This window comes from Monodelphis domestica, chromosome 1, assembly GCF_027887165.1.
Source record: "Monodelphis domestica isolate mMonDom1 chromosome 1, mMonDom1.pri, whole genome shotgun sequence".
Lineage (NCBI taxonomy): Eukaryota > Metazoa > Chordata > Mammalia > Didelphimorphia > Didelphidae > Monodelphis > Monodelphis domestica.
Window position 1 is genome coordinate 455,337,935 of NC_077227.1, and position 25,809 is coordinate 455,363,743.

General features: G+C 35.2%; 1 protein-coding gene across 5 annotated transcripts in view; it reads left to right on the forward strand.

Moving 5' to 3' along the window:
• RSPRY1 (ring finger and SPRY domain containing 1) overlaps positions 1-25,809 on the forward strand; it is an 80,682-nt gene that overhangs the window by 5,153 nt on the left and 49,720 nt on the right. For 2 of the 5 annotated variants that reach the window (XM_016422806.2, XM_056812339.1), the window contains exons 2-7: positions 11,851-11,950; positions 12,929-13,102; positions 13,360-13,560; positions 15,747-16,241; positions 21,589-21,641; positions 24,502-24,614. In XM_016422806.2, coding sequence (XP_016278292.2) covers positions 15,895-16,241; positions 21,589-21,641; positions 24,502-24,614 — 513 coding nt within the window. In that variant the 5' untranslated portion in view covers positions 11,851-11,950; positions 12,929-13,102; positions 13,360-13,560; positions 15,747-15,894. The remainder of the gene's footprint in view (positions 1-11,850; positions 11,951-12,928; positions 13,103-13,359; positions 13,561-15,746; positions 16,242-21,588; positions 21,642-24,501; positions 24,615-25,809) is intronic. The other 3 variants (XM_056812338.1, XM_056812340.1, XM_056812341.1) reach the window with 2 other exon arrangements.

Here is a 25,809-nt window from a genome sequence, read left to right on the forward strand (position 1 = left end):
GACCCTGGGCAAGTCACTTAACCCTGATTGCCTAGCCCTTGCTAGAACTGATACTAAGACAGAAGGTAAGGACTTTAAAAATAAATGAAATGAAGAATTCTTGCTCCTGGCTATTTTATTGTAACTCTTATTATTTGCTATTTGAGGGAAATGACCTCTTCTAGCATGGAATCATTACATTTTTCCACTATTAGCTTTCTGAAGAGAAACTTTATGTGCTTGTGAACAAATGCCCTCAGTCTTTGAGGAGGCTTCAAAAATTAATTACTTATTAATGATGCTGTTCCTCTCTGATTCACTTGTTTCAATTTAGTCTTGTCAGTCTTTAAAAAAAAAGATCATTGCCTTTTTTTTTTAAAAAGATGGTTGCCTCTGGAGTCAAAGGATCTCTGTTGAAATCCTGCCTTAGATATGACCTTGGGGGGAAAGTTATATAACCTCTCCTTTAGTTTCTGTATAAAATGATGGAGTTGGACTAGATGAAGCCCCTTCCAACTCCAGATCTATGATCCTTAGTATTATGGACATCAATTTGGGTTTGATTTTTTTTTATGCATTTTTAAAGGGTTAAAAAGGAGAGTTGTTTACTTTTTTCAGTTGTTCAAAGCCAAAAATGAGCCAGTCACTTTTTTCTAGTATTCTCTCCTACTGAGATTCTTACCACCTGCTTTTCAATACCTTCATAACCTTTCAGCTTTTCTAATTGGTGTAATATTGTCTAAATAGTTTAGTTTTTATCATTCATTTATTCCTTAGACCTAAAGTCAGTCAGCAAGCATTTATTAATAATTTACTATGTACCAGTCCCTGAAGATACAGAGAAAAGACAAAAACAGTTCCAGCTTACAAGGAGTTTACATTCAAATGGAGGAGACAGCATGTAAATAGCTAGGGGCAGACAAGTTACATACAGAAGTGGAAGGCCTCTTGCAAAAGATTGGATTTGAGCTGTGTCAAAGGAAGCAAAGAGATGGAGGTAAGGAAGCAGAGCACTCCTGCCAAGTGGTGTGGACAGCCAGAGCAAAAGCTTGAAAACAGACTTGTCATGCTAGAAGAACTACAACTAGACCAGATTTGCTGGATCAGCACATGTGGGAAGGCATGGAAAGTGTGAGACTGGAAAGGTAGGAAGAGGCCAGGTTATGATCAGCTTTAATGTTAAATGTAGAAATTTATTTTATCTTTGGTTCTGGAGATTTAGTAAGGAGCCGAATCTCATGGAGTGGGGAGGGAAGGAAGTATCACATGTTTAGTCTTATACTGTAGAACAATCATCTGGCAGCTGAGTGGAGAATGGTAAAAGAAATGAGTCAGGAAGACCCATTTATAAGGCTGTTGCAATTGTCTTGTTGAGAGGTGATGGCAGCCTAAACTAGGCTTATGGCTATGCAAGTGGTGAGAGGGGAACATTTCTGAGAAATGTTTTGAAAGTAGAAATGGACAAGATTTGGCAATGGATTGGCTGTACAGGGAGAAGGAGACCAGGATGACACCAAATTTATGAGTCTGAGTGAACTGGGAATAAGGTGGTGGTGCCCTTTACAATAATAGGAAAGTTGGGAAGAGGGAAGGATTTGGGGAAAAGATCATGAGTTTTATTATGAATGTGTTAAGTTTTAGATGCTTCCAAGACATTCAGTTTGAGATATATAAAAGGCAGTTGGTGATGACTATAACCTTGTCTAGAAGCTAGAGCTGTAAGTGTAGATCCAAGAATTATCTACATAGAGATGATAATTGTGTCCATGGTAACTGATAAAATAGTATGGGGTGAAAAGAGAAGACAGCCTGAGATGGAACCTTGGATTTCCGTGAATAAAATGAGTATAGTATGATTAAAGAAATGCAAAGCAAACCAAGAAGTGGTAGAATAGTTAAGAGAAGAACCAGGAAAGAGAATAAAGAGTAGAAGTCTATGAGGTACTTAAAAATTATTTTTAATAATTTTAATTTTTTCTAGATTACATGTCAATATGATTTTTTAAATATTTGCTTTCTGACATTTTGTAGTCCATTCTCATCTCATTCTCTCTCTCTCTCTCTTTCTCTCTCTCTCTCTCTCTCTCTCTCTTTCTCTCTCCCCCCACCACCCCCATTTTCTCCTCCCCAAGAAGTCAGGCAGTATGATATAGATTGTCCATATATTATCATACAATATATATTTCCATGTCCTTCCATGTTGTGAAAGAGAATACACATTGCCTGCACTAGAGAAAAGTTCAGGGAGGAAATAAAGTAAAGAATCACATGTTTTGATCTCCATTCACACTGTCTGTTCTTTCTATGGTGGTGGATATCCTTTTGTTGGCATGAGTTTCTTGGAGTTGTCCTGGACCCTTACCTTGTTGATATTTTTCAACAGTTCTCCCCCCCTCACTCTCCCAAGGTTGAACTCTGTAGTGGCACCTGGTTTATAAACTCAGTGTGTTCCAGGCACCCACATCTATATACAGGCAAACTCCCCCCCCCCCAAAATAAAATAACCATACCTTTTCTCCCTATGATTTCATGGCTGCAGGATGACTATATTCTGTAAGAAGCCTGAACCTTTCTCCTTTACCATTTTTGTGGGACAGAGCATGAATCACAGTCTCACAGACATGATGGGTTGAAATCTGTATCACAGCTCTCATTACATTTTCTTTTTATCTAAACCCATCCCTCTTCTATCAAAGCCACTACTATCCTTCCAGTCACCCAGATTTACAACTTTAGTGTCATTCTTAACTCCTCAATTATCCTAATTCTACTTAGCTATTCATTTGCCAAATCATATTGTTTCTACTTCTGCAAGAGCTCTCAAATCTGTCTCCTTTTCCACTTACACAAACACAGCCCTAATTCAGATAATCATTATCTCTTTCCTGAACTATTGAAATGGTCTCCTAATTGATTTTCCCTCAATTCTTTCCCCTTACCAAGTCATCCTCCACCGACTTGCCAAAGTGTTTTCCTTAATGCATAGATCTGAGCATGTCACTCCCTGGATTCATTTGGTGGCACTCTTTTGATTCTAGAATGAAATTTCATATTTCTTCCTTTTAAATTTTTTGTTTTTATATGTTTTACAATTACATAATTAGTACAGTAATGTCTATAAATAATTTATTCATAAGTAATTATGCACATGTTGAGTACACATGCTCAAAAATTCTTTATTGAGAGCGTGTACAATCCCCAAAAAAGTAGAGATCTAGATGGCATTTTCCTCATCTCAAAGGAAAAAGGAAAAAGCCTGGTTAAAAGGCCTAATCATTTGAACACTTCTAGACAACAACAACATATCAATACCAACACCATTGGAATCTTGTGTTGGGCTTGTTTCTTCTGTAAGAAAAAGCAAAATTCAAATATATTTCCTTCCCTCCTTGTTTCAGAACTCCAGGTACTCAGGTTCTTTTTTTAAAATGTGTCCAAAAAGTTTGTTTCAACTCCCAAGTATATTTCTGACATAAATCCATTTTTTTCTTCTCAATTTGCTGAAACATCAATCAGACTTATTCAAAATTAGGGCAGCATTCATCTCATATGATATGTTTTCAAACTGACTAGTGCAGCCTTAGTATAACATCTTTCTACACAATAGGAAGCTAAAACTCAGAGAGGTTTAGTGACATCCCATAATCACAACAGTTGGTCATGGTGAAGTAGAGATTTGAATTTGGATCCTCTAACTCAAAAGTAGTGCTCTTCCATTTCACCACACTACCTAGTTAGAAATATATTGTCTTAATTGTGACAGTTTATAATGTTATGGTATATATCATTGCTGTTTGTCCTACTTTTTTACTCTCTGAAATGGAACTTAAGTGTGTATTAGCTACCTTTAAGTAATGAATGGGAGTTGAAAGTAAAAGTAATTTATTGCCTGATGTCTGTTTTTTTCCTTCTTGTGGTCATTCATGTGCTGGTTTTTCCTTTCTTGGCATTATGGCAACAAATTCTTATTTTCAGGGAAAAAGAAATTTTTTTTGCTGTCATCAGGCAGTATTATGACTGGCTGCAAGCAAATATTTTAAACAGTGAATCATTGATTCCTGGGTCATTTGTTTGAAGTAGCTAGTCTAGTGCTTTTCTTGGATAAGTATTTCAATGATGATCTGTTTGTGATGGAAAGAGGTCTGTGGTTTGTACTGACAGCAAAATAAAAAGTCCTCACTACTTTAAGTCCCAACAAATCTATGGCCTGGCTCAAATGTTTCCCCTGGAAACAAGAATCCATATATTTTCAGGAAATCCAAAGCCCCAATGTAGTCTTTCCTTTAAAAAATAAAAAACACTTCTGTAGTTTGAGGAAACAAAATTTGAAAAACTTTTTATTTTCAAAAACATAAAACTTGTTTTTCTTTCAAACTGGTAGCAAAATTCTTATTTTTAAGAAAAATCTATTGTCTTCATATGATCACAAACTCTGTAAACCAATACTACTTCAATTTATGTGGTGTTCTGTTTATTGAGAGAGAGAGAGAGAGAGAGAGAGAGAGAGAGAGAGAGAGAGAGAGAGAGAGAGAGAGAGAGAGAGAGAGAGAAACCCCTTGAGAACAGGGACTGCTTCACTTTGGTCTTTGGTCTTTGTATCCCCAGTTCCTTAAACTGTGCCTTGAACATCATTGAGGTTCATTAAACATTTATTGAAGTGGTACCCCTCTGACTGATGAATTAATAAAGTCCTGAGGGCAGGAACTTTGTATTTTCCCCCTATTATCAACCTACTATACATAGTAGGTACTCAATGAATGTTGAGTAAATGAGTGTAGTTTAAGTGTAGTCTGTTTAAAAACATAAATATTCTGCCGCTACATAGTCACAATAGTAATTTTCAGTTCCATACAACACCTGTTTCTTCTGTTTTAATTGCAGTTAGATATCTTTTGGTATGTATTTTATTTTAAAACTTGCAGAAGTAGCTCTGATATTTTATTGTGATGCTATATTCAAACAATTCTAGATATTTCAACCACTTTATCTAAAGCGTTTCATTCATAATCAGTTTAGAGGAGAGTATAGCTATCTGTCAAGGTCTGCTAAGTAGAAGAATAAAATTAGTTTTTTATATATGGTTAGCAAGTTTTTATTTTTTTTCTGTGTCTTCTAGAATTTGTGTGACCTGGAACATAGAAACAGAAGGATATTGAAATTATCAATCCTTGAAAATTTCTCAGTTTGATATGGCCTTCTCAACCCAAAAATAGCTCTGAATTTATGGGGTTGCTTATGTGAATCAGTGTCTTCGGCTGCATAATTCTGGATTTATTCTTGTGTTTTTTTTTAAGTCCTTTGAATTCTCTCTGAAATAATCATTTTTTCAACAGTTCCATTATCAAGTTGTATTTTAATTGAACTCATGGACATTTGACAGTGACACTAACACTTTTCATCAAATGGTACTTGATATTTTTTACTGAAACAACAGTCTATATCTTACATTTTAAAATGAGGATCCTCGGAAAGTGTTTCATTGAATATTTGTGATATATTTATAAAAAATGAAGTGAAGTGTGTGGTTGAATTGTCCATACTTTTGTCTCCTCTATTACTCTCTTTTTTTTTTTAGCTCTTACCTTCTATCTTAGAACCAATCCTAAGTATTGGTTCTAAGGTAGAAGAGTGGTTAGGGCTAGGCAATGGGGGTTAAGTGACTTGCCCAGGGTCACACAGCTAGGAAGTGTCTGAGGTCAAATTTGAACCCAGGACTTCCATCTCTGGGCTTGGCTCTCAATCTACTGAGCCACCCAGCTGCCCCCTCCTCTATTACTCTTAACCTTTTCTGTATAATGAATCCCTTTGGCAGAGCTTCTGGACCTCTTCTCGGGAAAATGTTTTCAAATGCATAGAATAAAATATATAAGATTACAAAGGAAACAAATTTTAAAAAGATGCCAAGTTTGGTATCCCTCATCTAAAGGTAGCAGTGCTTTTTCCAGATAAGATGTTCTAACTCTGGTGCTGTGTAAAATTTTAAAATGACATTATTTGCCCTTTATTCTCTTTATTCTCTCTTTCTATCCGTCTTGTCCTCTCCCATCTCACAATGTCATCTGCCTCATTCAGGTCTTCATCACATGTTATTGTAGTAACTTTCTAACTGATTTTCTTGGCTCCAATCCCTCAGAAATCCAACAAGTAACCTTCCTAATGTTCAGACCTAACCATGCCACACCCCCTGGACAACAGCTTTTTTTTTTCCCTAATAAGATAAAATATAATGTCTCTAACCTGGAATTTATGGACTTTCACAAACTTGAGCCAGCCTAATTTTCTAGTCTTTTTTTTTTTCATTAAAAAAAATTTAAATGTCTTACTTGTGCATTTTTAAACACAACAATCACTTCCCTCTCCAATATCAAAAGCAAAAGACATTTAAACATTTAAACAAAACCATCCAGTAAAGCAACCAAGACAGACAGTACACAAGATTCCATAGTTGTAGTCTGCCACCATTCTACAAAGAGGAAGGACATGTGTTTCAGTATCATTCACCTTTCCTGCTTTATTTCATATTACATGCTTTCATATCTTCTAGTCTCCAGCCAGACTATAAAACTGACTCTTTCCCCTGTTCCCTTCTGTATTCACATGTAATTCTGCTGAAGTATGACTCAGTCCACTTCTATACCTATTGCATGCTTTCCCTTTCTTTGAATTACAGCTCAGGTGCCTCCTTCTTGAAGCATCTTATGATTTCCCAGCAGCTGAAATTGATCTCTCTTTCATGAAATTCTCTTATAGAATTTAGTTTATTTTAAATGTTTGACTTTTTTCATTTTATTTTTTAAATCAACAAAAATCTCCTTTCTTTTCTCTCAGCTCTGTCCCCCCCCCACCCCCCACCCCCCATCTCCATTAAGAAGGAAAAATAAAATTCCTGTAACAGACATATGATCTAAGCAAAAAAATTCGGTCATGTCCAGAAAAAATCTGTTTGAATCTGTTAAGTCTAACCTGTCTAATTACAAGTGGGTAGCACCCAGTCCTTTGGTAGCATCATGAGTCCTATAGAATTATGATTGGTCATTGTGTTGGTCAAAATTATTTAATTTTGCAATATTGTTACTATATAAATTATTCACTTGATTCTGCTCACTTTGCTGTGAATCAGTTCATAAAGCTTCCCTAGATTTCTCTGAAACTATCTCTTCTATCATATCTTATAGTACAACAGCATTCCATTACATTCATTTACTATAACTTGTTTACCATTCCCTAACTCATGGGCCCTTAGTTTCCAGTTCTTTGCCATCACAAAAAGTTGCTATAAATATTTCTGTACTTCCTTAGAATTTATTTCACTTAGAATTAATCCTTCTTTTAATTTTCTTTTCTTATTGCCCTTTTCACCCCTTTTCCCTCCTGTTTCTTTGTTGAATAAAATACACTTTGGTACCTATCAGTGTGTATTTGTCTGTGTATGTGTGTATTTCTTTCTTTGACCAATTCAGATGAAAATAAGGTTCAAATGCCACTTGCTCCACCCCTTCCTGCATGTTTATATTTGTACATTGCATGTATGTGAGAGACTTTTCCTCTTTCTTCCCTCCCAATATATTCCTCTTCCATTCCCAGTCCTTCTTTTAAGATCATCAAAATATAACTGATCTACTCCCAGTTCCTCTTTCTAATTAATTAGACTCTGTCTCCTAATAATGATAGGATTCTGAAAGACATATATATCTTCTCATATTATAGAATGTAAAGAGGTTTTCCCGGTCCCCTTATGTTTGTTTGCTCATGGTTACCATTTTATGTTGCTCTGTTTGCATTTCAAAGTTCCTGGTCTTTTCATCAGGAATATTTTGAAGTCCTCTATTTTATTAAAGATTCATTTTTCTCCTCTTTGGGATTACACTCAGTTTTAGCTTTCACTAAAAGCCTTCACCTTCTGAAATATCGAATTCCAAGCTTTCTTTAAAAAAACAAACAAACAAGCCTTTTCCTTCTAAATATCAATTCTAAGGTAAAATGTTGGTAAGGGCTAAGCAAGTAGAGTTAAGTGACTTACCCCGGATCACACAGCTAGAAAGTGTCTGAGGCCAGACTTTCAACTCCAAGTCTGCTTTTATCCACTGTGCTCCTTGCTTTCCTTCTCTTTATTTCCAGTTTATTAAAAAAAAAATCTAAAAATCTTTAAATTCTTGCTTTCTCTCTTCCAGGAATTCAAATTAAACTTGGAAATTCTAATTAAACTCACCAAATCTATGTTTTTCTCTGAGGCTTTCCTTGTAGGTGTTTTGAAGTCATTATGTTCTTCTGAGTTTGTGTCACCATACTAGATCTTTATGATGGGATTTTTTTTGTATGTTTGTTTATACTTCTACCCTACTTCTGGACTTTTTAATTTTATAGTAGGACAAGACTATTTTTCTAGAATAAATATCTGGATTGAGCTTATATGTTCTAGAGCCCTGATGCTATTTTCTTAGGCTACTGAGTATTGTATTATTCCAGGATCTCAGGGGTAGTTCAGGATGAAGCCCTGCAAGCTTTTAGTGCTCCCAAAGAAGTATGATCCAGGGCAAAATTTAATCATTGCCTTCCTGGTATGATTCTACATGTTTCTCACCTGAGTCTGGATTTATGAAAACACCTATAGGCATTCCTATTTGGAGTATCAATAGACTGCTGCTGACTTGGCGACTATCAGGTATCTGTGAAACTCTGCTGGATCAGAGTGACAGAAATACTCTTTAATCTGGGATTCCTTCCCTAGTTATTTCATTTCATTCTTCATGGACTATATACAGCCTATGACCTGGAATGCCAAACTTTCTTCTTTATTCTTTGAAATCTGCCCTGAAACTGGATTGTGACAGAGCTGCCAGTTAACACCTCTTCTAGCATCCTGCACAAGTTCAGGTCCCTACTGGATCAGGGACTCCTTGCTCCGATACATGGCTTCTTCCTCTGATGTTATTCTCTTCATTGTTGTTCCTGGCTAGACTCTGTCCCCAATGTCCAGAAATCTCTGACTGTATCTGCCTTTTGCCATTCTGCTCTTGAATTTCTTAATCAGAAGGAGTTGGTCTAGTGTTGTGTTGGCAAACTTATGGCAAGCTTGCTGGAGCATGTCAGAGGGGACTGCTCCCTTCCCCTTCTCCACACACACCTGAGGACATTTCTCACATCACCTGCCCCTCTGCCCAGCAGCCCAATTGGGAGTGCTTCTTCCCTTCCCTGTCTGGGGTAAGATGGGGGGAAATCACATGCGGTCTAAGGGTTGCAGTTTGGGCACTCAGTCTCTAAGGTCTCTAAAAGGTTTGCCATCATTGGTCTAGTGTGTTTTCAGGATCAGTATGAAAGAATTATAAGGTAGAGCTCAACTTTACTTCTCCCTGCTCCTCTGCCATTTATTGACATCTTTTCATATAACTCATTTCCCACTGATGTGACCCACAGGCATGGCTCCTGCCACCCTTTGCCAAGTCAGGCAGTCACTAACCATTTGCTAAGCATTTACTATGTGCCAAGTTCCCGTTAAGAAAACCTCTTCTCCTACCATGTGTCAAAAAATTAAAACTAAGCAAAGCAAGTCAACACATTGGCCATGTCTTTAAAAAGTATGCCATGCCAATTCTGAAGGACTTAAGACAAAGAATGCTATCCACCTCCAGAGAAGGAGTCAGAGGCACATCAAAGCAGTCTATCTTTCACATTAGTTTATTATTTTATTTTGGAGTTTTGATTTTGTATGAATATTCTTTTACAACAAAGACCAATATGGAAGTATGTTTTACATGATAAAATGTGTATAACCCAGATCAAATTGCTTACCATCTCCGAGAGAGGAGGGAAGGGAGACAATTTGGATCTTATAATGTCAGAAAAATGTATGTTGTAAATTGTTATTAAATGTGATTGGGAAAATAAACTTTTTTAATTTAAAAAAATGGGAAAACGTATGCCACATTCCACACCTATAATCTCCTACCTGTTGGCCAAGAGGAATAAAGCATATTTCACCATCAGACTTGTCATTTCATTGGTCAGAATTCTAATGTCTTTCAAATTTTGTCTTCATTTCCATTATTGTTGTCTTTGTGCAATTTTTCTCCCAATTCTTCTTTATTCTTCTCATTTCTTGTAATATAGTGATATTTAATTACATACAGATGCCACGATTTATTCAACCATTCTCTAATATCCACATTGCTTCCAGTTCTACCTACCACAAAAAATACTATTATAAATATTTGTTGTATATACGAAACACCTTTTCTTCTGTTTTTACCCTTCTGAGGGTATATGGTATTGCTAACTCAATGGATAGTAATAATTCAATATAATTCTTTTTTATTTTTGAAAATTTTTATTTAATTAATTTAGAATATTTTTCTATGGTTACAAGATTCATGTTCTTCCCCCCCCCCAACCCCCCTCCTGTAGCCGACGCGCAATTCCACTGGGTTTTACATGTGTCATTGATCAAGACCTATTTCCATATTATTGTTATTTGCACTAAGGTGATCATTTAGAGTCTATATATCCCCTGTCATATCCCCATCAACCCATGTGATCAAGCAATTGTTTTTCTTCTGTGTTTCTATTCCCATGGTTCTTCCTCTGAATGTGAATAGTGTTCTTTCTCATAAGCCCCTCAGAATTGTCCTGGATCATTGCATTGCTGCTAGTAGAGAAGTCCATTACATTTGATTGTACCATAGTGTATCATTCTCTGTGTACAGTGTTCTCCTGGTTCTGCTCCTTTCGCTCTGCATCAATTTCTGGAAGTCATTCCAATTAGCATGGAATTCCTCCAGTTCATTATTCTTTTGAGCACAATATATTCCACAACATATACCACAATTTGTTCAGCCATTCCCCAATCGGAGGACATCAATATAATTCTTAATTGTTTTCCATTAATACATGGATCAATTCACACATTGCTCTACCAACATTAATTATCATGCCTGTCTTCCTATAGATCCTCCTACGTTTATCATTTTCATCTTGTCTTTTTTGCCACTTTATTGGATAAAACCATCAAAATTGTTAGATGAAATAAAAAATTGTTTTAGTTTCCCTTTTTTTAAATTAGTGATCTGGAGCACTCTTCTATATGATAGTTGAATGTTTACATTTCTTCTCTTCAAAGTACCTTTCCTTATCTTCTGACTAGTTGTGTATTTGGAAATGACTCTTGATCTTTTGTAGTTGTTTCAATTCCTTATATTTCTTGCATGACTTGGTGTCTGCAGCTAAGAGGCACCTTGGCTAAAGTGTTGGTGCTGGAGTCAGGAAGATCTTAGTTCAAATCTAGCCTTAGCTATTTATTAGCTATGCAATCCTAGGTAAGTCACTCTGACTGTCAGCAATTTGAGGGAAGAAACTGTCTTTTGCTTTTTTTTTTTTGTATCTCCAGCACTTAGCACAGTGCCTGACATGTAATATTCACTTAATAAATGTTTACTGGCTGTCATCTGCCTATGTTTTCTTGCCTATAAAATGGAGATAATAATAGCAACTTCTTTTTAGGAGTGTTGTAGGAATCAAATGAATTACTAATGATGCTTGGTACAAATTGCTTAATAAATTCTTGTTTCCTTCCTTAATCAGAGGTATTTGCTTATGAAGATTTCCACCCCCAGTCATCAGCTTCTCACTTTATTCTAATTCCTCAAGTGTTGAAAAATCTTTTTCATTTGCCATAATCAAAATAATGTTTTATAAATACTTATATCTGTTTGGTTAAGAATTCCTCCCTTTCTTCCCCACCCCCCCACCCCCTACCACCATAGTTTTGCAAAGTTTCTCTTTACTTAATGACCTATTTCTTTGCCTGGGTTTTTTATTTGCCCTTATTTTCTTCACTGAATCATACTTATTTGTATACTTTTTCTCATCCTCATTTAGATTGTAACCTCTTTGAGAGCAAAGTGTTGTCCTTCATCTCTTTATACCATTGCTTGGAAGAGAGAGGTAGTACTCCAAAGTCTGAATTGGTCATTGCTTGGTGAGTATAGTGTTTGTTGAATTGCTTTGAATTAATATACTTCTTGTCATATAACTCTTATGAATGTTATGTTTGTTAGCTTATTTCAAAGAAGAGATGCTATCTCTGGTCTCTTCAGCTATAAAGTGTGATTTTCACCTTCAATAACTCTTCCAATCTTTTTATTATTTGAGGATTTCTTTTGAGATATGCCTGTTTATTATATCAAACGCTCTTTTGTTGATTTAACTTTTATTCAGGTCATTATCTTGTCAATAAAAATTGTAGTCTTGATAATTCAAAATCTATTTTTAAACTCTACTCCTTGGTTTGATAGTTGAGGTCATTTTCTGAGTTATTAAAAAAAAAAAGATGAACCTACATAGGATATAAGGATAACAATTCAATTTAGCGCTTCAACCTTGAAATACTAATAGTTTGGGTTTTTCCCATAACTATAAATGGAGAGATGAGCAATACTTCCAGCCTAGGCAGAGAGGCCAGAGACTCCGTCTCAACAAAAAAAATTTAACTAAAAATTATATCCACTTATTATTGTCTTCCAAACACCACAAAGCCAAAATATGCTAAAAATCTGTGTGGCTTAATTCATTGTTATTTCCTTTACCTGGCCCTTACCGTTCTTCTTCCTTAGAACCAATACACAATGTTGATTCTAAGATGGAAGGTAAGTGTTTAAAAAGAAAAGAAATTGAAAGCCAAACCAACTTATTTTTAACAAACTTAATTTCTCCTTTTAAGAAATCCCTGTGTTTTCCACTTGGGCCTAGCCTTTAGCAATGTGGTAAATTTTTATAGAAACTGTCTTAAGTGCTAGAGTTAAAAACAAAATTGTAATTTTATAACTTCCCTTGTTCTCCCCTCTTTCATAGTTTGCCACTTCTTGGTCCTAATCTTACCTTGAAATTCTTGAATATCTATCTAATATTTCTCATTTGTCCCTCTTCCAATTACTTTCCTATTCTTATTTCTTGATAGGTAGACAGAATTCCTACAGTCAATTCTTGAGTATGTATCTGTCATCATCCCAGATCATGATGATAATGATTTGGGGAGTAGTACTACAGCTCTGAAGTATTTGGGGATTATAGTAGTGGACGGCTTGGAAGACCTATAAGAAACAACCTTCAACCTGCTATACATTGGTGTCACGTAGGTGTTAAAATTATTGTTAATCATTACAGTAGAAAGCCACACTGCCTAATGATGCCTGATAGTAGATGTCCTGACAGCTGGAGATAAGAAATCTTGCGCCATGTAATAATGTATATTCAAGTCAGGATTCCTTGTTACAAGCCCAACAAGTTCTAGGCTGCTCTTCTGTTTTAACTCCAGAAGAGCTCCATAGATTATCTACAAGCTTTTTTGAGAAATTTGAAGCAAACTATTTGGCATATGTTTATTCTCAGGTAAAGAACTTCTAAAGGTAAAGAACCAAGAAGAATGATTTTAAATAAACACTCCATTGACATAACAGCTTAATTTATTGACCAACTGAAGACCTGTCAGAATATCTTGGATTCCTTGCATTTATGTCTGATACATCCCATCGTTGTCCTCTTGTCTATGAGACAGCAAGCTGACCTGATCTGTGGGGAAAAGCCAGAAAGGTTTGCTTTCAGTTTTTGTCTTTCCTAGCAATCAGTCTTAATCTATGAGATCAATAGAAAGCCTTAGCAAGAACTCTGAAAGGTAACAGCTTTTGTTATATGTCTCATCTGGCCCTTTAAATCTCTTGATATTCTTGCTTTTTTACAATGACTTGTCCCCTATCCATGAAGAGAGGGTAGAAGTGGGCTTGCTTAGATTATTTTTTTAAAAACCCTTACCTTGTCTTAGAATCCATTCTAAGATTCCAAGGCAGAAGAGAGTTATGGGCTTTAAGTGGGGGGGATTAAGTGATTTGCTTAGAGTTACGTAGCTAGGAGGTATCTGAGGCTACATCTGAAATCAGGACCTCCCTTCTCTAGCCCTGGCTCTCTATCTGCTGAGCTATCTAGCCGCCTTTCTTTGCTTAGAGTTTTGGAAAAGAGATATCCTTTCTATTTGAGCCTGTTACACTGTATATACCTCATGTCTCCCTTTCATGATTCTTCTGGTCATCGATTTTAAAAGTACAAAAGGACATTGACTGATTGCCAGCAATTGTGAGCCCATAAAGTACTGCCTCATAGAGCTGATCAAACCCCTTTTGTGTCTGGAGAATTTAAGTGCATCTTTTTTTTTCTTTTTTTTTTTTTAAACTATAATCCATCATTTAATCCAGCAAACACTTATTAAGTATCTGCTGCCTGCAAGGTGCTGGTGATACAAAGGAAAAATGAAAAAATGGTCCCTGCTTATTAATGAATTAAATAATGAATTAAATCATTTACTATTTTCTCTCTCCAGACTAATACATTTGTTTCTCTTCCTCATCTTGCCACATTACAACTACTTAAACCATTGAGCACCTACTACCAGCCATGCAATATTCCATGTTTATCCTGGTCTCTTAGACTTGGCCAGATTGTCTCTTTTTCCATCGAATGTCTCTAAAACAAGGGTTCTTAACTTGGACTCTGTGAACTTTTAAAAAGACATATTTTGATAACTATAGTTTAATATAATTAGTTTCCTTTTAATTCTATGTATTTTACTTTATGCATTTAAAAATATTATTCCAAGGAAGGATCCATAGACTTCAACAGACTACCAAAGGGGTTCATGACACAAAAAGAATTTATGAAGTTCTGCTCAACAGCCTTACTGATTTTTATCACTTCTATGAAGTCTTTGGGTATATCATAAAGATAACTGAGGACAACTAGGTGCCTCAGTGGATTGAGAGTTAGGCCCAGAGATAGGTGGTCCTAGATTCAAATCTGGCCTCAGACACATCCTAGATGTGTGATCCTGGGCAAGTTACTTAATAATCCCCATTGCCTGGCCTTACCACCGTACTGCCTTAGAACCAATACATAGTATTGATTCTAAGATGGAAGGTAAGGGTTTAAAGGAGAAAAGAATATATATAACTAACTACTTGCCTTAAAATTGCCAGCAAAAGAAGTTGATACATCATCTCAACTTTTCTACAAAGACACAAATACAACAAAAACAACCTCTTATTGTATAAATGTCAGTCATTGGCATGAAATACCAAAGTGTGTTTCCAAAAACAAATTCTTGTTCACCTGGCCAAGAAGCTTTCTGTCCCACACTGCTTACTGTAAATTACTGGAAAAAAACCTGCAAGTTAGGTTGTCTAAACAATTTAACTAGTTTAATTTGGGTTTTCATACACTTTAATCCTCTCAGAGTTATCAACCAAGTAACAGAAGTTTTGCCCCTTAGTCTAAGAACAAAAGCCAATTTTAAGAAAATCCTTTTTAATTCTTTCCCTCTCCAAAAAAAGAAAAAATGGCATAATTACAAAAAGTTTCCCATTTTCAATAAGCAAGTCATCATTTAAAAAATTATGTTTTCCTGATATAATGTTTTTATAGGTAGGGAGGAAGAACTACAAGTTTAAGGCTCCCATCTTTAGACTTTCTAAGCCTCACTGGAGGAGGTTATAAGTTACAACTTCTTATTATGGAAATAAGGAATCATTGCTTCACAGTTTATTACTTTACAATTATCCAAATAAATCTATCTCTTTGTGCTGGTAGCCCATAGGAGAACTTGCTAGAAAATGAACTAATTTTACTTGTGAAGTTTCTAAAATCAGGGATAGGAGAAACCTTGGGTAGATTGATGGTTAAAAATCCTTGACTCCTTTAACTATTTTTTTTTGTTTTGTTTTGTTTTTTAGACCTGCTTTTGGATGATCAGGGTTTATTTCAAGTGATAATGTTGGATACCGAAACTATAGCTTCCTTTGGATTCCAATTGTTGATAACAAATACAATGCAAATACCTCAATTCAAGATTATGAAAACAGTACTTGGAAAACTTTCTCAATGATTGTCTTTGCTTGGGTTGTGTTTTATGCTAGCAGAAGCCTTGTACAAGGTTTACTGCTGACTCTAGAGCAGCATATAACAAATTTTCTGGGAACTTTGGGAGCCACCAACATGGGCAACTCTTGTATTTGTCGAGAGGATAGTGGCACTGAAGATAATGCAGAGTCCCAGCATCAGCAGACTGAGAACAGTGTATTACCAGCAGCTGAAAACAGAAGCCATCCAAGGGACCCTGTGAGACCACCTAGAAGGGGTCGAGGACCACACGAACCAAGAAGAAAGAAACAAAATGTAGATGGCTTGGTGCTGGACACACTGGCAGTAATTCGGACACTTGTAGATAAGTAAGTACTCAGCTACCAATGACTTTAGCTTTAAAGAAAATTTTTCTGCTAGGAACTTCTAATAACTGGCTGCATCAGGATATATAATAACAAGCCTTGTGCTTTTATGGGAAGGGAGTATATTTGTGTTCGTATCTCTAATGACAGTATAAATTATATGGTTTTGTGTTTTTACTTGCCAGCATTGTCTTCAGCCTGAATTTGTCTAAACATTGGAAGAAAATACTAATTAAAGCTCTGATCTCAGTGGAAGAGTAGAAGAATGAGCAAGTTTGCTACTGATGATAAATAGAAAAGAGTTTTAAGAAAATTCATTAACATAAATTCTTACCTATGCTGTTGACCAGAGATGCAAGTCATCTCTCCTATCAGAGTAATTATATGTAAGAAGTATATTTTTAACTTCCTTTAGCGGTCTGAAAAAAGGAACTAAGAGTAGTTTTCATGTTTTTCCCTATATTTTCCATCCTCATCCTTTTTTAAATATGCTGGGTTCAGTTGTGAATGAGCTATAGCAAGTGAAAACTACTTCATATACATACCCCATTTTAAGAAAGCTAGAATCAGCCTAGAACAGTGGAAAGAGCATAAGTTTTGGAGTGAGAACCCCAGGGATTGAAGCCCACCAAAGGCACTCACTGCCTGTTTCCACAGGAGGCATCTAGAAAGAATACTGTAGTATGGGCAGCTAGGTGGCACAGTTGGTGGAGCAGCAGGCCTGGAGTCGGAAGGATCTGGGTTTAAATGTGGACTCAGATACTTCCTAGCAGTGTGACCCTGGGCAAGTCACTTAACCCCATTTGCCTAGCCCTTGACCTTCTGTTTTAGAATTGTTATTAAGACAGAAAGGAAGAGGTTTAAAAAAAGAAAAGAAAAAAGAATACTGGCTCTATAATCAAAAGATCTAGTTTCAAGATCGAGCTCTGATATTCCTATTTATATAATCAGGCTTCACTTTCACTCTGTAAAAATAAAGGGGGTTGAGTGTTTGGTTAGATGACTTCTAATGTCTTTTTCACCTCTAAGTCTATGATTCTGTGAAAATAAGACTGGACTACATTGCTGGTAAGGTCCCTTCCAGCTCTAATTTTGATCCTAGAATTCCCTGAAAACGGAAATGTACAAAAATCTTAAAAAACAAACAAACAGCAATAAAACTGATACAGGTCACATTACAAAAGGATCTATATTTTACAGACATAATCACTTTAACATTCTTTGATAAGAAACAGGATTTTTTAGTGTATATAAATGATCTTATTTGTAAAAGTTCATTTTGTATACAACTTTTTCAGACATATTGAATGAAACCCTGAAATTAGATTATTTTCTGTTTATTTGTGGGTGTGTGACAGGATTACTCTATAGATTCTAAATAATCTATCCAGAGACAGAGATGCCAGCAATTTTATTAAGAAGGCAAAAAAATATCTTTAGAACTAGCTATTGAAGGAACATTGAAATCACAATGCTATTAACAATGCTATTAATGATGTTGCATGTCTCAAGAAGTATCTTTTAACCTTAACTATAGTGACTAACATTCCACAATTGAATATATAAGAGAATAAAAGCTTGTTTTATTATATATAAAATCCCTCTATACAGACATAAAAATAACTGGGAGCATATCAGATTTGTTTTGGAGAACTCAGACAAAATATTCAAAATATTGAGTTTTTTAATCATCTGTGACAATAATTATTTTTAAATACCATTTATAGCATTCAAAATTATTATTTTTTAATTATTATGAATGGTTTTGTTAAAGAAGTAAGGAAGTAAATAGCAAGCCAAGTTAATTGCAACCCATTGAAAAAGCAGGTGGAAGGCAGCTTCTGCCAGTTTTAAAAAGAATGATTAATGGAATGGCAGTGGGTAGAAGCTTTTATTTGCAAGTTTCCAGAAGGTATCACCAGTAATGAGTATGCTTTTTGTGGTGGAGTTTACCACTGTTTATTTAAATAAGAAAAGTGAAATGTATTTGAGAGCACAATAAAATCCTCACATTAAATAAAGGGAATAGAATCATAGGAATGGGCCTAATATGAAAGGAAAAGCAGACATAGAATAAATGATACAGATTACTACAAAAATAAATACAGTTTTTATAGACCTAGAAAGAGGACTTTTTCTTCAACAACCCTTTGACGAGGAAGACAGTGACCTCTAATGAAATTTAATAGGCCTCTTGGAACAAAAATTAAAGCCAAAGATAATAGGCTCAGAGAACCCAGTAGGAAGAATTGTTTCTAAAATTTATTTCCTTACCATACTTCTAAAACAAGTTGTGATTCATCCTTTCTCCACATACCTTTATTCAGGAAAAGAGTACCTTTGATTTGTCAAGAGAACAGCTTGATCCTTAACACTGTGTAGTAAGAGGAAATTTGTTAGAACCAGATACTGCTTTTGGGGGGGTGGGGGGAGCATATTTTTTCTCATTTTCTTTTACCCTGTCTTGACTCTGAAACATCTGACAATTGCATGTGGCTCTATCACTAGCTCAATTCCTTTTCTTAAAATATCATTTTCTGCTTTTTGTAAAAAAAAAATTAAAAATAAATTTCCTTCTTGTAGGTACCACCAATATGCCTTTAAAGTTTGAGATTTTTAGTCAATGTTTAAAATTATTTTCACTTTAAATCAACTGTGAAAAAAGCCACTTAACAGATGCCTTTTTACTGAATTGATTAATTGTTCATGTACTTGAACTTGACAGCTATTTGTTAATATTAATAACTACTTTAAACGTTTTGCTGCAAAGTGTTTTGGAGAAAGGATCATTCTGCTTGCTTAGCCATTTCATTCATCTTGGAATTGAGGTACTTCTGAATGAATGCTGAGACTTTTAAAAGGCAGGTCATTCATCACCTATCTACTAATTTGAACTTTTATCCTACTTTTTGGCCTCTTGTCATTGTCTCTGATTTAGCCAGTTTTCTTTCTTGTGTAATTAGGGAGAAAATGTTTCCAAAGGACTTGATAATAAATAGACTATATATAAGTTGAAAGAAAGAAAGAAAGAAAGAAAGAAAGAAAGAAAGAAAGAAAGAAAGAAAGAAAGAAAGAAAGAAAGAAAGAAAGAAAGAAAGAAAGAAGAAGAAGGAAGGAAGGAAGGAAGGAAGGAAGGAAGGAAGGAAGGAAGGAAGGAAGGAAGGAAGGAAGGAAGGAAGGAAGGAAGGAAGGAAGGAAGGAAGGAAGGAAGGAAGGTTGGCTTTCAGTGGGTAACTCTTGTGGCAAAAACAACAAACCAAGAATTAATAAAGTAAACTTGGTTCCAGACTCTGCTGTGACACTCATTACCATTTTGACTTTGAGCAAGTTCCCTCTCTGAACCTGTTTCCTCATTTGTAAAATGAGAGGTTTTGCCTAGATGATTTCTAAGATATTCAGCTCTAAAATTGTATTTTCTTCCATGAAATCTCACCTTCCCTAATTTGCTATACTTCCTTTTTCATATCTCTTTTATATGTTTCTGAAGAACAGACTGGTTCTTTCTAGTCACCTTTTCTTCAATAGCTATAGTTTGATTGAAGATTTCTTGACTATAACTACTAGATGAGTTTTTAAGTTCCCTTCCAGGTCTAGATACTTTCTCTCAGGAGAAATTTTTCAAAATCACAAATTCCCCAGATCTCTAGAATTGGATGGAACCTCAGACCATCTGGTCTGCATTAACAGAAATCTCTGTAATATCACTGACAAATAGCCATCTAACATTCATTTGGTGACCTTCAGCAAAGGGAGAACCTACTACACAACCTGAAGTCACCCATTCTACTTTTGGACAATTAAAATTGTTAAGAGGATTTTCCTCTTATCAAACCTAGGTCCTCTTTCCAGTAATGTCTACCCACTGCTCCTAATTTTATCCTTTCAAGCCAAACAGAACAAGTTTGATCCCTTTTCTACCCATCACTCTTTAATTACTTGAAGACAGTTACCATGTTGTTTCCAAGGCTTCTCTTCTCTAATCTAAACATCTCCATTTCCTTTAACCAATCATAATCACCAGTCCCCTCATCATCCTGTTCACCTTTCTCTGGAATCTATAATAGGTAGATGAATTATGTAGACTTATAATATACACTGTGTTTATTACATACATTGCTTGTAACATTCAAATAGAGAAAATATCTAGCTAGGCATTTTTTCCATCTCATCTCTCAAACCCTTATGAGTTTTACTAGGTCCTCCTACTGTAAGTTCAAGTAGTTGACTATGTCCCTAATAAGATGTTCTGCAAGGCTGTTTACAGAAATGTTCTACAGGTTGAATTTTGCCAAAAATGAGTAAGCCAAAGTGTCCGGAAAGATGGATTGGGTGTTGCCATGGCCTCATTAATAAAAGTACAAAACTTACTTGGACAGTGACTGGTGAAACTGTTCAGCCAGAGGTCACTGATCTTTGTGATGCCTTACCTTGAACTTGATCAGTCTGAAGTTGATTGTTATCTCCAGAGACAGGTGAGCTGGAGTCCAAGACTGCTATGCAGAAATTCTCCAGCTCAGAACATTCTGAGAGATATTGTTGGGTGTACCATGAGAACAGTCACCTTATAAGACTTCACAAATGACATTTTTCACTCTCTACACCTGTCCAATATAGGTTAGTAATTTTAGTGGTTACTAATAGTTGCTCAACAATCTATGGACAGTATACTTATAATACCCTATGTATCATTATACTTTTTGAGTCTCTAAAAAATTCTTTTGGGATTCAAAGGTGGTTCTGTTCATTACTTTCTATATCATAAGCTCAAATAAGAACTAATAAAACAAGACAAACATTCTGTCAGAGTGGCATCCAGAACTGAACAGAGTGCCCACTTTGTATTGATGGTCTATTTCTACTAATTCTTGTATCTTCAAAAAGAATATTTCTTTCAAATCTTAGTTCAGATATCTCTGTTTTAGTATTTGTTTAGTATTTGAAAGAGACCTATAAAATAAAAGAAAAAGTAAAAATTATGCATTTGTGTTGAACCTTGATCCTAGGTTATCTTATAGAATCTGTACAAGAAAATCACGAATGTGACATTTACCTTCCTGAGGTTCATAAATGTTAAATGCTTTGCCAATTATTGTTCCTTCCACCTGATAAGATTTCGTTTTGTAAATGTTCATTTCTTCTTATTTGTTTAATTGCCATCATGGGGAGACTGACTTTTACAAAGTGGCTTCTTAATATGAACATTGACCCTTAGAGGTTTGTAGCTCATCATTTCTTTCCTTCCTTTTTCTATATCCACTCATATTCTTTTTCCTTCTCACAACTGAATTTTAATTCAAACCTTTCATTTTTAATTTTCCCAAGCTTGACATTTTAATTGTCTATTTTTCAGTGACCAGGAACCTCCTTATTCAATGATCACATTGCACGAAATGGCAGAAACAGGTATCATAACACTTTTTGTTCAGAAAGAAATATTAGCATAAATAAATGCTCTGTTGATTTTTTTCAGAAAAAAAATTGTTCATGTAAAATAGAGTTTCTGTTTGAGAAGTTTGAAATGGTAGCATGTAGTTTTGGTGTACTAGATGTGTTTAAATGAAGTGAAATTGGACAGTGTCTACATGCAGTTTTTTACCCAAACGTAACGTTCTCCCTGTTCTAAATATGTTATCTCATTATCAAATGAGAAATATTGTATAAGTCTTAAAGAATTATATACTGTTAATTATTATTACTATAATCTCATGTATAATTTTTAAATGGTTCTTGTTTTACCAATTACTTTTTCACACTTTTTTTTTCCTTCTTATGCCCTGCCCTGTAGACTGAATGAAATTATTATGCTTGAATATCTGATAGTTATACCAATCATTTCCAAAGCTATTCTTAGGTTTCTTTACATTGTATGGATATTTTTGTTTCAGTTTAGTTTTTGTTGCTCTTATTGTTTTATATCACTGCATTTCCCAATATGCCAATATCTTCTCTCCCTCCCAGATAGCTATTCCTTAGAAAAAAAGAACAAAAAAGGGGGGAGGGTAGGAAAGTTTAACAAATACATCAACTTTCCCTGACATTATATGCAGTGATTCAAGGTATACATATTGGGGGGTTGGGGGGGAGAACAGAATCAGTTCTCAATACCTAGTATCCAGTAATGTTAATTCTACATACAGACAAATCCTTTCTAATTTAGATACATTCAGTTTCATCCATCATATACCAACAACCAATTATCTTGACCAAATGACTTGGTTGCCATAACAACCTGTTCCCTTTGGTCTCCTGTGATGAGGTCCTGTTTCTGACCTTATTTATCCTATACCCCAGTCCTAGCTCAGGGTTGGCAGAACTTGTGAAGGCAAGTTTTCTAATGTTACTTTTCTCCTTACCACTGCCCTGACCCAGCTCCACACTCCAATCCATTTCCCAAAGGTATTTCTCTGTTCTTTATTTTAGAATCCAGAAGCCCCAGTTCCATGAAATACCCAAAATAGGTTTTTGCCCTGAAACATAGATAAATCTTTCTTAGCACCTTTGTGTTCCCCAAGAATTCATTTGGATCCAAGTCTTGCTTTCCATAAAAACCATAAGTGAAAAAAAGAGAACGAAGGCTATAGAAGGAAGTCTTCTAATAACAGACCGCTTATATAGCATTTTATAGTTTACAAGCCCTGTTACTAGCTGTAAAAAAAAAAAAAGCCCTTAGAAAAAAACAAAACTCCAAATTGCTATATGCTTCAGAGACTAGAGAAAGAAGCAAGCAGTCTCTCTTTTCTTCCAGAATAGATCAGGGAGGAAAGAAAGAAGCAATAAATGGACATGGAAAAGAAATAGGCTAGAGCTCCAGAGTAAAAAGAAAGATAATATTTGGGTAGCCAGTTCAGGATGGTTCCCCACCACTTGATCCCTGACCTTATCTGCCCCTATGCGACCTAACTTAGACTGCAGAGCCTACTACCCAGAGGTTTGGAGCTAAGAAGAAAAAAGGAGTCTCTCTCACTCTTCCTACCCTCCCAAATTGGAATGTAACACATTTTCCCATAGAAACAATGACTGTATGGTGGTTAGGTTTGATGATATTCCTTGTATGCTCGAGCTAATCTAAAGAATCTGGGATCTTTGGTGTAGATACTCCCACCTTTCTAAATGGATTCTGTTTTCATCCATGTGGTTCCACAAATCCTCCAAAGAGGCTCTCCTTAAAGTACTTAATACACTGGGAGTGTCTTTTGATATCTCAGGGATAGCAGTGTTAGCACTTGGACTGTCCATTTGTAATCTCATTCTTGCGATGTGACCAATCCAGTCATATGTCATTATTTTTCACATCACTTATTTTGTACAAAACAACAGCTAGATCATGAATTAAACAGGCCTTTGTAGACTAACCTAAGAACCTAACCACCCTATGGTAATATTATACATACCACCATAATAAGTACATTTTTTCTTCTAAAAATTTGTTTTTATAAATTTGAACAATTCATTTATAACCTTTTGAAATATAGTTTTCCTCCAAATTGGCAAGCACATTAAATATTTTTGTTTTTCACTTATATGAAGAGACCTAAATTTAGGTTTTATTTCTTTGTAGGGGAAAGCTAGTCATCAATGTTTTTATTCATGGCAAATAATTTTTGATTCTGCCTTTCATCTGTAAACATTTATGGCCAGCCTTTCATTCATCTTGACCAAGAGGTTCCAAAATCACTTTATACACAAGAGAAAAAAAAAACCAAAAACTTTCTCTTCCTCTCTCTCCCCTTTAAGCTTCCTGTGCAAGCATACAAGAAATTGGAATAGCTCACAAAGTCTTCCGTGTATGAATGAGTTTTAACTCTTCTAATTGACAGACAAAAGAATAGTCTTTGTATATAACTGTTTTGGAACTGGAGGGGAAAATGTCTATTTACATTCTTTCTATTGTTAACTAATTTCCTAAGCATCTCTGTGATTCTATACCATACTGATATGTATTTTTGATCTTCATCATTAGATCTCAAATAAAATTTAAAAATACATTTAAGAGGCAACTTTAATTGTAGCTAAAGGACCATGGCACAAAATGTGCAACATTTTAGAACCACCAGATTTACTGGTTAAAATTCTTGGATTCCAGCCATCATAAGGTAGCTAGCCATCACTAGTTGTTTTAAAAACCTTGTGTTAAGGGCCAAAAAATTTTCCCATTTCAGTGTAAGGTCATCTTATATTACCTTGTTATGACTTGTCTACTTATTCTTATACTTTTAAAAAATAGTAACACTACCCTTTGATGATCTCCTTGATTTGGTCACAGATGAAGGATGGTTGGAAGTTGTCCAGTCTTTAATTAGAGTTATTCCATTGGAGGATCCATTGGGACCAGCTGTTATAACGTTATTACTAGACGAGTGTCCATTGCCAACTAAAGTAAGTTAACACATATGTAATTTATGCCACTGCCACCTACACACTTGCCAAAGGGAAGAACCAGAGGGAAAGTTTGATGTGAGCTACTTCCTCTTTATGCATTAGAGCCAAAATGTTGTTCATTATTAATATCATCTCTCAAATTTAGTATTTGCTAGAGATGAAGTCTTAGGTCTTATTTCTTAGGTCTTATTTCCATGAAACAATTAAATTTATTTGAAGATTAGCAAGTACTAGTTTCAACAAAAAAAAAAATTAAAGGAGTGGACAAATAAGTATTATTTGAAACAGAAGTCTTTTTTTTTTTTTGCAACTAGAACTTTGTAATCTTGGTTCTAATTTTCTTGTTCCTTATTTGTTCTTTCATTAGTTTTCCCATACCAGAAGGTGTTTTTTTTTTTGAAAACTTTTTTCCAAACTTAGAGAGTGAAAACAACTCAACTGGGAGCATTTTAAAATCTTCTTATAGAATTCGATTTTCTCAGTGTTTCTTTGTGATCAGATAATGTGAAAACATATCCATTGATAGTTTAGAAACTTGCCCAAGATTCTGATCATAAATTATTTTGTTTGCTGCATGTGAGAGGGTAAAGAAACCACTAAATTAATAGTGAAGTATAGTGGGGTGGATAGCAAGGGGAAACTGGTCAGATTTCTTTGTTATTGTATTAGAATACCCTTATTTATATGTGATCTATAATTTCAAAATGGAGGCAGAAGTGCCTGATCTGTCATCCCAAATTCTGTTTTCTTTCTCCTCCAATTCCATGTCCTTTAGCTCACCACGTTTACAAATATGGAATTGGCCAATATGTCTTTGTTAGAAGTAAAATGACAATGCAAGTCAGCTATATTATTTATGTGGCCTTGACTTTTTCCTGGATAGAGCTGATAAATAAACAAAGCCTCTTTCTCATGTTATTGATATGTTTTACGTATCCCACTGACTCCCTTGACTTGGCTATTTTTTTGAAAAGAAAATTAAGTTGGATTCTTGCCTCTTTTCTTGTACTTTCTTTTTTGAGTTTCAAGCACTTAAAGACCTGTATGGCAGAACCTTGTGACAGAAAGGAAATTTCTTTGGATTAGCTATTAAAGAATTGATCCTAATAAAGACTTCTGAGAGTCCTGTTTCAATTGTTGCTATATTTGTTTTTCAGAAGAAAGCTACATTGAACACACAAACTTTCTTCAC